Raw genomic sequence first — 12,581 nt, forward strand, 5'->3', positions numbered from 1 at the left:
ATCTTAACAGCCAGGTCTAGTTGTTTTTATTTATTTACCCAAGGAGGGTTGAGCTGACACGCACACACACACACGCGCGCGCGTGAGAGTCCTGGAAACCGCCCAGCAGGAATAAAGTGTTCTACTGTTGTCCTCTGAGCTGCTCTGCTGGAGCGGTTGGTGGTTTTAGATGCCTTGAATAAATCTCTCTCTCTCTCTCTCTCTCTCTCTCTCTCTCTCTCTCTCTCTCTCTCTCTCTCTCTCTCTGTCTCTCTCTCTCTCTCTCTCTCTCTCTGTCTCTCAGGTGCTGGCCACGGGCCTCAGTGCCCTCTACTCCTCGCTGCCCAGGAAGATCGAGGTGCGCGGCGACGACTGGCACGCGCTGCGGCGCGAGGACTGGATGGGCGTGTCCTCGCTGGTGCTGTTCATGAACTCGCTGGAGTTCTGCAACGCCGTGGTGCAGGTGGCCCACCCCCTGGTCAGCTCACAGCTGCTGGACTACCTCCACAACGGCTTCCTGGTGCCCGTCATGGGCCCCGCCCTGCACAAGGTAGGCATCCTGGTGCCCGTCATGGGCCCCGCCCTGCACAAGGTAGGCATCCTGGTGCCCGTCATGGGCCCCGCCCTGCACAAGGTAGGCTTCCTGGTGCCCGTCATGGGCCCCGCCCTGCACAAGGTAGGCTTCCTGGTGCCCGTCATGGGCCCCGCCCTGCACAAGGTAGGCAAATAGCAAGACTCGCCATCTCCGGGGTTTACTTCCCGAATTAGTGTGGTCAGAGCTGTATAGCAAACCGTGGTCGCGTCCGCGTCTTTCGGACGTTTTTCCCCGCGAACCGGCCGGGCCTCACACCCCCGCGTCTGCCTCCACCTCGCCGAGATCTATCTTTAGAGGGGTCCCTGGTTCCTGTGCGTTCAGGCATTCCGGAGAAACGGACTCCTTCACCCGAGTATGTTGTTGTTATGTTGAGGCAAGCTACTTCCTGAGAAGTCAGCAAGATGCGCCTGTGATTGGCCGGTAGTGTACCGTGTGTTTATGATCTGCGATATGATTGGCCAACGTATACACATGATGCAGATGACGTCATTTTGCCGCGAAATTCTCCCCCCCTCACGGCTCATAGAAAACATATAAAGAGAAGGCTTTAGAACCTGAAATTAACGGAGTGGGGGTTCTAAAACTTTAGCGATTTAACAGTTAGGACAATTTTAAGAGTTGTTTTATAAAAAAAGTTACATGGTATAACTTTAAGTAAGCAAGAGGCGAACATTGTGAAAATAGCCGATCTACATGCTCACAACGCCTCGCGCTGCGAGGCGTTGTGAGCATGTAGATCTGCTATTTTCACAATATTTATCTGCGGACCTGAGTCACATTAAATGTAATACCTACAATTCCAAGTGCTTGTCAGGGTGGGGGTCCCCAGTTCAAATATGTTTATTTTGGGGGTCACAGCCTAAAAAGGTTTGAGAACCCCTGCTATATTCATCCACCAGTGGCATTGACAACTCATTCTTATGACTTCCTATCTAGCCAAGCTTTATAAACTATATATTTTTTAAAGAGAAAACAATAAAAAAATAAAAATAAGCGAATATTCGCCTTCGGTGAACAATGTCGAATAGTGACTTTGATATTCGAATATTCTAATATTTGGTGTATGCCCTAGTGTGAAGTACTGTAGGTTGACACCTTTTTTAGGAGACGGGTAGCAGGTTGGAGTAATTTCCAATGGGAGAGTGAACGTGAACGCATCTTCTGAAGCATTCTTTAACCCCATGGTCACTGAACTAAATATTGGACCCGATCGTCACAAGCCACACAACATTCCCAGAATGTTCATACTAAAATGGCATTCTTCAGAGACACAAATAAGGAGAAAATCTACCTTATTATGGACCTTTCTCTGTCCCAGCAACACACTGACTCTCTCTCCGGATCTAGCACCAGGAAAGAGTAAAGAGTTTACTGGTGCGTTTGCGAGATTTGCCGACAGACGCTGGCGCCCACTTAGGAGACCATTTGTAGGATCTGTGTCTCATTTCACCTCTAGTGGCTATCATTGGGATGGCCTAACAAATCTTTGATTGAAGAAGAGTCGTAGTCTAGCTCAGGGGTTTTCAAAGTGGGTGACGGGGGCACCCTGGGGTGCCGCGACGGCAGTCCAGGGGTGCCGCGAGATCATTTGATAATATTTGGAATTTATTTGGACACGTCTAACCAAAATGGCTATTATCTCAACGTTTTCCTCGCAACATAATCACTAAAATATCGTCACTGTCGGGCAGAAACCTCTTATCTCCAAGTTTCAAATGTGTACGTCTTTTGGTAAAGCAAAGCCCTGCTTCATCATACAAGACTGTCGCACATAACTAGTGAAAACAGCCGATCTACAAGCACACAACGCCTCGCATTGTGTGCTTGTAGATCTGCTGTTTTCACTAGTTTAGATCATTTTACAGATGATAAATACAAAACGAACGGTTTTGGACATACAAGGTTTCCACCCGACAACGACGATATGCTATAAATATAAGGTGCTGGGAGTGAAAATTATAATGTAGGGGTGCCTCGGATTAAAAGAATATGTATGGGGTGCCCTGAGACAAAAAAGTTTGGGAACCCCTGGTCTAGCTAAGGCTAGGGCTCCACCAAAATGACGGCGTCGTGCCGGCGTCGGACGCCGTCAAAAAATGAACCGGGGCGAATTTGAGCGTCCGACGCGGACGTTGACGTCGGCAGTGGAGCACCCTTCATTGATTAAAACGGGAGCGTTCCCAGCGTTGACGTTGACGCGACGCTCGACGCGCTCGGTGGAGCCGGGGGGTAAGCAGGGAAGTTGTGATGTTGGCGAGCAGGTGTCTGTCAGTGAAAAGCGCCTCGTCATTATTTGCTGCTGTTGTTATTTTTGCTTGGCAGTGTGTCTGGCCTCTGAATGTTGACTGTCATCTCTCTCCCTCTCCTTCCGCCCTCCCCCGCCTATAGTCGTCGGTGGATGAGATGATCGCCAGCACCGCCTACCTGGACCTGTTCCTACGCAGCGTCACAGAGACGACTCTGCTCAAAACCTTCCTCCGCTTCATCCTGCTCCATCGCCACGACAACGACACCATCCTGGACACGCTGCTCACACGCATCAGCAGCAACTCCAGGGTCAGTGCGTGTGTGTGAGAGCCCAGATGCTATAGAGCTAGTGTGGCCGGGTGTGTGTGGGTGGCGTGTGGATTTAGAAAGAAGCAACAATATGTGATACACAGAGCGAGCGGAGCCTATACATCTTGAACTAATGGCCTCTGGTTTGAGATATTTCGAGCCAAACAGTCGGCGTGGAAGTGATGTTCCTGTTGTGGGTGTGTCAGCAATATTCTGCTGACAGCCAGTGTTCCAGTATGACAGTCATATCCAACCAAGAAACAAATATTGCACTCCCCTTGTTGCCCTTTATTTGGAGAACCGCCCTGTCGACTGGACAGGGCACTTAGACCAATAAAACAGACCAACAATGGACAATAAAATTGCTAAACAAGATGCAATAAAAAGCCAGTTGTAACAATTGGCACTACCGTGTGTGAAACCTCCTGACCATTAATTGCACTGCTGATAATCATAAAAAATGCTGGAGGCGCTTGTGTTAAAGCATGTTGGTTCTCGCACTAAAGTACTTTAGCTGGCATAAACAGACTTTAGTTGGCATAAACGTACTTTAGCTGGCATAAACATACTTTAGCTGGCATAGACGTACTTTAGCTGGCATAAACATACTTTAGCTGGCATAAACGTTCTCGGACCTAGAACAGTAGTGTGATGTCAAGTGAATCATGAACAATCCCGTCTGATTGGTCATGCTTGAGAATAGATAACTTCAGTTAACTATCAGTCAAAAGGACCCACCAAAAGTAGACGGGTGTCCTCATTTGGTTTCAGAGCCGATTGAATGTGTTTTTTTCATGTGCGGTTGTGTGTTTCTCTGTTGCAGCTCTGCATGGTGTCTTTAAGTCTCTTCAGGACTCTTCTCTCCCTCAACTGTGAAGACCTCATGCTGCAGCTTGTTCTCAGGTATACCTGCACGCACACGTGTGTCTTTTCACCCGAAGGCTGAAACAGTCTGTGTTTATACAGTGCCTTTTTCCATAGTGCTTTCCAATGTGTGTTAACAATTCACACACACACACACACACTATCAGGGGTGCCCACAAAATAGATTGTGATCTACCAGTAGATCACAAAGGCTGTGCAGGTAGACCACCTGACATGCCCCTAAAACATATATAATTGAAATATAAAGAAAGATATTTATTAAAAATATATATATTATAATAATAATCACAAAACCTCTCTTTTTGGCATCTGTCACTTGAATTAAGGTGACTTGATTGATTGACATCAAGAAGGGCCTGTCAGCTCCCTTCGTGGCTTCTAAAGTAGGCACCCCCCCCCCTCCCCCTTCAATGCAATGCTTTGTTTTCAAGAGTCAGGACCATTACAAAGAACCCCAAAACCTACCGCTTCCATACAGAATAGGATGAAGACTTTCCCCATTTCAAGTTTGTTTGTCTTATATCTAACACCAGTGCCGCTATTCCAAAGCTCTCTTAGGTAAATTGCCATTGGGTGGGTAGATCATGTTGAGCTGGTCATTTTACGCTCTCGCAGGGCACCCCTGCACTATACATTCACACAGCGACGGCAGAGGAGATCATGCAAGGCCTTCCGTTTCCCAAACAACCACTCTACCTACTGAGCCATAGCTGCCTGGCGCGAGGTGTCAACCTCACTGTCATTCCACTCGATTGCAGCCTTTCTTCTTCATTCAGCAACAGCCAGGGAATCCATTTAAAGCCAGCAGCAGTGCAGTACTAGTGTGTAGCCCCAGGCTCAAGAGTAGAGAATCACTTTCCTTAACACATATGATTAATTATTTAGATAACTTCTGCCGCCATTCACTGCGCTTTATTTTGAAGAACCACGGAGGCCACGACCGGGGCCATGTTGTGGAAATTCACTATGTTGTTGTGATATAGATCAGGATGTTTTCTTTCACACGGAAAAGAAAAATTGTTACGGCGGCTGTCCGTCGCTTAGATACGGGCTGGTGAGAAAGAAAAAAAGTTTCTCGGCGATCGGTGCGATTTGGAGAAAGATTCCGAGATAAAGACGTTTTTCTGCAGGGCAACGCATTGAAGCCAACAGAGAATATTCCCTTAGGCCTGCTAGAGCATGAGGCGCAGGTTGGCACCTCGACAGAGTGCGGTTCTAGTTTAAAAGTGAAAATACTCCAGGTTGTAGGAGGGGTGAATAAGCGTAGGTGTGTTTGCCTCCCCCCCCCCCCCCCCCCCCCCCCAGGTATCTGCTGCCCTGCACCCACGTCATGCTGAGTCAGCGCCGGGCTGTCAGGGAGACCGATCTATACGGGAAGTCGGCGGACAAGTTCCTGTCACTCATCCCAGAGTGCTGCCGCCTCTGCACAGGGTCCTCTGGTGAACGGGACGATGACTCCGCCTTCTGGGGCAAAGGTAAGCCATCGGCACCACATAAGAATAGATCTACAGGCTGATGTTTACGGGTATTTATATCGTTGGGGCTGGAAACCTTGTGTCTGCAAAACCGTTACTTTTGTATTTATCACTTTTAAAAATGATTGAAACTAGTAGCTGATCTACGAGCTGATCTTGCGGTGCAAGGCGTTGTGTGCTTGTAGATCTGCTATTTTCACTAGTCTTGTGCGACAGTTTTCTATGATGAAGCTGGGCTTTACTTTACAAAAAAAAACACATTTGAAACAAGATAGAGGTTTCTGCCCAACAGTGACTATATATACATATATATATAGAAGTTAGCTATTGGCTACCAAGCATTTTAGAAGCCCTATTTTCGGCAATTTAGCCATGATTAAACCTTGCACACCTCATGCATGGGAGAAAAAACAGAGAAAATGAGCTCTAAAGATCCTGGATTGCATTGGAGTGGATGGTAAATATCGGCGGCGCGACGCTCTCGCGGGCCGTGTAAACAGATGACGGATTTTTTTTTTTTTTTTTTTTAAAGCCGAACTAGTTCGGGATCGGCACCCTGGTGCCGTTCCCGAAAGCCGAACTATTTCGGGATTGGCACTGTAAGAGTTAACAGTAATACACACATCTCTATAACATCTTGGTAGTCGGGCCTGTCAGGATCCTGACTGAAACCAGGAGATCAGATGAGAGTCGGCTTGAATTAACATCCATGAATGTCAGTGGGTCTGCTTGTAATTCAAGAATGCATGACATGCTTGATAAAGATGAAGCGTGAGAATTCATTTATTGTGCAGTATGTGTACCAGTCATGCATTTCTGAACTCCGTGTTACGCGTGTTTATCGTCAGTAAGGTTCTCATGTGATGATGGACATTACTGACTTAGTAAGTGAAGACCTTTAGGTCAGAACCACACCTAGTCAGTAAACTAGTAATATTGAATTAAACATTAAACTAAATAATGAATAAATACAGAAGACACCTAGTTATTTAAATTTGGAAACTTTGTCGCATTCGTTTGAGGATTGTAAAGATTTCTCTAAGAGGGTTAACAGTCCACAGATGAATTTAGCCTGTTTCTGTCTGTGTTGTGACTTTCTGCAGCGCTAAACAGCCCCAGCTCAGAGTCTCCGGTCCAGCCGCGGCCCAGCACCCCGAACCGCCTGGCCCTGTTCATGCGGCAGAGCAGCGGCGGGTCGGGAGGAGGAGGGGGCCCCACCACGCCCACCGGCACAGAGACGGTGCCCTCCTCGCCCCGTGCCTCCCACCCCCTGTCTCCTGACAGCCCCCCCCACCAGCAGCAGGTCTCCACCGAGTGTCTGGACTGGGAGTCGGGCTACCTGGAGTACCTCCGGGACGCCCGGCGGAGCATCGAGCACTGCTCCTGGGCCTGCCGGGACTGGTCAGCCCCCTACGACGGGGAGAACCCTTCCCCGAATGCGGTCCCGCCGCCTCCCCCGCCGCCCACCTCCAACCCCTCCCTGGCCGTGTTCCCCGAGCACTTCTCTTTCCAGCAGGGAGGAGGAGGCGGCGGTGGCACCCCTCCGGGCCAGCAGAGGGCGGCCATCGTGGCGGCGGCGCGGTCCGAGTGGAGCAGCGCGGAGCGAGACAGCGGCGAGTGGGACGTCACCATCGGTAAGAACAACTGCATCAGCCTCACGCCGCGCTCCAAGAAGAGGAGTCTGCAGAGGGAGGAGCTTCTCCCCAAGCCTCTTCTCCTACCTCCCTCCTCGCCTTTACCCTCGTCTCTGTCCAACTCCTGCCCCCCGTCCTCCTCGGACCCTCACCTCCCCGCCTCTGCCATGATCATCACCCACCAGGCCATGTTCAACGGCACCTCGGGACAGCAGGACGTTTGCGTCGACAGCCGGGATGTCGGGCTGGAGGTGAAAAAGGTGAAGAGAGACTTGGGGGAGCAGCGGCACCTGGATGAGAACCCCAATCAAAACGGTGCCCTCCTCACCCCCCAGCCCCGCACTGCTCCACCGCAGCCTGCGCACAGCGAGATCGACGACATCGACAACGGCGACATCAGCGACAACGCGCCTCCGTGTCCCAAGCAGATCGCGTCTCTGGGCTCCAACATCCAGGAGGCATCGGACGCCAACTCCCTGACCGCCGACAACAACACGCCATCGGCGCCCTCGGAGCCCGTCCTCAAAGACCAGGGCCTGCAGTCCGTCGAGAGCCTGATCAAGGAGCTCCTTGAGCAGGCGCCAGGTGACCACCAGCTCCCTGGAGACTCCAACGGCCAGGGCATCAGCATCGAGGCCTTCACCCAGGAGCTGAGAGAACTGGAGGACCGGGTAAGGGAGCGGACCAGAGCCATTCGGCAGCCTGAGGATCCACCGTTGACCAGCAGGCAGCAGCAGCAGGAGGAGGAGGAATGCCTGACCTCGCCCCCGGAGGCCGAGCTGACAGCCATGGTTTCCGGAGGCGAGGCCAAGGGAGAGAGCTCCGCCGTGGGGCTGTGTAGTCCTGTCAAGCCCCTGGGCCAGCCCACCGGACAGCCTTACACAGGTGAGATATACTTAAGTTGGGGGGGTCAACTTAACATGACTTTTCTTTTCATACTTCCCTGAAACTTTGTAACCTTAACTGCTGTGCCACCTCTGATTGAGTTAGTAAAGGTATCTATCTATCTATGACGCGTCATGTGGTTGTAGATCAGCTATTTTCAGCAAAGAGATTGGAAAGGGAGGGGGTCTAGTATAGACCCCTGGGTGACGCCGGTCAGATTAGTATATATAGTGTAAGAGTTTTTTTTTTTTTTTTTTAACACTGCTGCTGTCTAGCCTTTTGAGGCATAATAGTAAAACAAAAGATTTTTAAAGTGTGTTAAGGTCAGTAATTGCAAAGAAGAGAGGGTGCAAATTTGTGCTATGGGAGCCAACACACAGGCATCGATCATGAGGCCAGAGGGCGCGTGGAAGATGCATTGGGGCAGAAAGTGTGGAGGATGGAGATGACTGGAGACGCCAGTGGAGTGCTCATCCAAGAACGACCTGGAGAGAGGGACCCTGGGGGCATTTTACTGGAACTATCCAACTCTAAAATCCTATCATATAATAATAATAATAGGAGTTAGGACCCGATTTGTGAAAATAAACATGACAAAATGCTAGTTGCTAATTCAATTAAATTCAAAGGAGCTTTATTGGCATGTGAAAACACATGTATGAAAATGCGGAATGTGTATATACATTTAAAGGGGTACAGCGTTACAGAGCTACTGTAAGTGACATTGTGTCCTTTTATATATTGTACATTTTATGTTATTGCGACCGCATGGAGCAAGTTAGTGTGAAAACCTGCAGCAGTTGTGTCACTCTGTTACTCTTGCCTGTCACACTGTAATGATTTGGAGCAAATACCAGCATTTATTATTTCTCAAAACAATTTAAATAGTATACAGAGGGAAAAAAAGGCACATATTTAAAATGGGTTTAAAGGTAGCAGCTCTGTTTATAATGTGCAGCAGGTCTAGAGGTCACTCATGGTTTGTCCGTCCGTCCGTCCGCAGGTCCTTTCATGGTGGTTCTGTTTGCCAAGCTGGAGAACATGCTGCAGAACTCTCTGTACGTGAACATCCTGCTGACGGGCATCGTGGGCCAGCTGGCCTGCTACCCTCAGCCTCTGCTGCGCTCCTTTCTGCTCAACACCAACATGGTCTTCCAGCCCAGCGTCAAGTCACTCATCCAGGTACGGTACACCGGAGCCTGGGCTTCTTGAATCCAGGGTTCCCACGGTCATGAAATTCCTGGAAATATTTTGAAATTAGAAAAATATTTTTCCAGGGTCCTGGAAGGTCCTGGAAAAAATAGCTATGCATTGTCTTTGGTTATTGATTTTGTTAATACCTCTGAAATGACAAATTAAACATGGGCCAAATTGTCAAATATATAGAGGCAGAAATTGTGAAAATAGCTGATCTACATGCTGCGAGGCGTTGTGAGCATGTAGATCTGCTATTTTCACAATAGAACCGTGTTATACAAAATTCCTCAACTCTTAGTGCTCGTCAGAGTGCCGGGTCCCCAGTTAAAACATGATTATTTCGGGGTCACGGACTGAAAACGTTGAGAACCACTGGCATACACTACCTGTCTTTGGGCATTGCGCATAGGAGTAAGCGACCTGTTATTGAGCTGAATTATTGTTATATAGTCCTGGAAATTGGGTTAAATATTCTGGAAAAGTTTTGGAAATTAATTGGTAAAAATGGGGAACCCTGTGAATCTTTAAAACCCAGAAAGCATCTGTGTCACTACATTTGAACCACTTTGAGTATTCAAAAATAGCAAATCTACAAGCTCATACTGTAGCTTGTCACCGAGTGCCGCGCTATGAGCTTGTGGATCGCTATGAGCTTGTAGACCCCTGTCCATCCATCTGTGCGTGAGTGCGTCCGTCTGTTATCAGTTAAATGATAAAAAACTGTCAACTTCTTATTGTCCAGGGCCTTAGGGACATTTTTTGCACTAATCAGTGTAAAAGCACCAAATTTGTCCCAGATGTAACCCATGGCATGCTCTAATTGCTCTAATGATTTAGGAAGGGTGCCCAGCGACTCTCGGGGTTATCATTGTGGTCAAATTCAATATGACCACCATCTCAAAACAACTTTGGCTTTTACTATTGGACCAGATGAGCTACAAATACAAACTTGGTGTCAATTTCATGTTGTTTTGTCTAAATTAGAATTGTTACAAACTTATATGTCCCCTTAAACAAACGGTTTAGAACAGGGGTAGGCCAACTTTATTATCAAAAGAGCCATTTTTGTCCCAAAAGTTTATTAAAAATCAGTTTGGAAACGCAAAAAGATGTTTGCTTTATATATTAATTTGTGCCTTTTCTGGTCTTTCAATATAACTTTTTTTTTATCATTATTTATTTTTATTGTTTGTCAAAGCAGATCAAATACACCAATAAGCCAGCATGCGTTGGTGGTGAAAGCAAGCAACATATCCAAGCATTAATATATTCTTCATTTTCCTTCAATAATTAGTTTCTTATTTTTATCTGGTGTATAGGCAACACTTTTCTTTCCAATAGGAGAATGTAAGAATAACTATGACTTCTGCTTCTGCATAAAGTATTATTTTATTAATTATCTTTTACATACTTCTTAAGCCGGCATCATAGTCGCCTGGGCGGTGGAAGGCTTTACACCGCGGTGTAGTCTTTTCGAGTCTTTTTGAGTCATGAAACTACAACGTTACATCATTCCTCACGGTGTAGAGCTTTCCACCGCGAGTTCCAACACATCTCTCTGTTTTTACTATCAGACAGACAGGCTCTACACCCCGTTCACTGATTGGTCGACCTGAACCGGTCTAGACCATAGAGTTATAATAAGAAGGTCTAGACGGGTAAAGGACTTCACCGTGGGCCGTGACTATGATGTCCTGCACTTATTTTCTGTCTTGAGGTGGAAAGCTTTCCACCTCAAATTTGCGGTGGATAGCTCTCCACCGTACACTCTAATACGGGCTTTAGGGAGCCCTGGGAGAGGACCATGTGTCTTTATAGCAGCAGGTTGCCTACCGCTGGTTTAGAAGATCAGGTCATTTTTAACCCTGCAAGGCCTGAACACATTATGACACAATATTTTATGCTTTAAATATAAAAAAAATAGCAGATATACAAGCTCACAGCACGGCACCGAGTGCCGCGCTGCGAACTTGTAGATCTGCTATAAATCGTGATACTTGTAGATCTGCTATAAATCGTGAAAATTGGAATTTTGACCCGATTCTATAAGTGTCTTTTGAATCCTTCTAAGATTTTTGGAAAAAACCTATGTTTCTATGTCAGCAATCTGGCCAGCCATGGTCAAAGAAAAGGTCCTTTTCACTCAACTGGAGCTCAGTTAGTCTGTTCTTGAGAGACTACTATGTCAGTGGTTCTCAAACCTTTTCATGTGAAGGACCCCCAAAATTATATTTATTTGGCCACGGACCCCCATTTCAAAATATCTAGTTCCAGGGACCACCCAGAAGCAAAATTTGAGTTGCAAACGTTCGCTTTGAAAATACATATATTCAAAGATTTGCACACATTTTCACGACTTTTTCAAAAATAGCAGATCTACAAGCTCGCAGCGCGGCACTCGGTGCCGCGCTGTGAGCTTGTATATCTGCTATTTTTCAATGGTTAAAGTAGTCAATAATCCTAGGCCTAAATGGGTTAAAGGGGCGTGGTGGTCATGTTCGGGTATTTCATCCTGGATAGAGAATTTCGCACAGTTCTTATGTTGTTCCTTGGGGTCATATTAGCCAAGAACAGTTGAGATATTCTCTCCTAAATTAAGTGCATACGGTACATATCTTAGCATCAGCCTCATGGTGGCGCTATAACAGGCCTATTCGTGTTTTTACCTACAAGTCCACCGCTCAGTGTAAAACTTTGTATGCACACTTCCCAGAGGCAAAAAACCTTTACCTTTCTGTGAAGTTTTGCACACATTCCCACTGGGTCGAGGAACGAATTCCAACCTTTTCACATTGGCCTGTTATAGCGCCACCGGCAGGTTGACTTTTGTAAAACACATTTTTGGAACAAAATTCCTCAAGTCATGAATGCAGCATCCGATTGCCGTTAAAGGCAGAAGAAGACATGGCACCCTTTTCATATTGGTCTATTATAGCGCCACCAGGAGGCCACAATAACATACCTGACCTGGCAGAGAGACCTGTGCTCCCGACGAGCACTGCTTCTAGTTTTATAAATATTTCACTCTATAATGACATGCCCAAATTGGGATGACCAGTGTTGATGTGGTTAACCAGGCCTGTTCTGTTCAATGGAAAAAAGGTCTTGTTAGTATTAGATGCATTCTTCTGTTAAAAACTGTCTATAAATAGAAAACAGCTATTTAGTTTACTGCAGGAGGTACCCACATCTGACAGAGAAGAATGCTAACAATAATAGAAGAATACTATCTGCAGATGCTGTCCAAACAAAGTTCTAAATCTGATTCTGGAATTAAATGAGGATGATAGCATGTATAGCAAAAGCAAAAATGGCATACTGTTTACGTTTTAGGTACACCAAATATTCTGTCATAATTTGGTATAAAAGACATTT

The 12,581-nt window shown here is 47.0% G+C and overlaps 1 protein-coding gene across 1 annotated transcript in view; it reads left to right on the plus strand.

Moving 5' to 3' along the window:
- The window catches only part of fhip1b (FHF complex subunit HOOK interacting protein 1B), a gene marked incomplete at both ends in the record, with an annotated part of 30,961 nt that overhangs the window by 14,948 nt on the left and 3,432 nt on the right, over window positions 1-12,581 (plus strand). The window contains 6 exons of the mRNA XM_080752449.1: window positions 284-571; window positions 2,963-3,130; window positions 3,954-4,033; window positions 5,321-5,490; window positions 6,594-8,009; window positions 9,013-9,191. Of these exons, the coding sequence (XP_080608575.1) occupies window positions 284-571; window positions 2,963-3,130; window positions 3,954-4,033; window positions 5,321-5,490; window positions 6,594-8,009; window positions 9,013-9,191 (2,301 nt within the window). The remainder of the gene's footprint in view (window positions 1-283; window positions 572-2,962; window positions 3,131-3,953; window positions 4,034-5,320; window positions 5,491-6,593; window positions 8,010-9,012; window positions 9,192-12,581) is intronic.

Source organism: Nannobrachium achirus, assembly GCF_963921795.1.
Source record: "Nannobrachium achirus genome assembly, chromosome: 22".
Lineage (NCBI taxonomy): Eukaryota > Metazoa > Chordata > Actinopteri > Myctophiformes > Myctophidae > Nannobrachium > Nannobrachium achirus.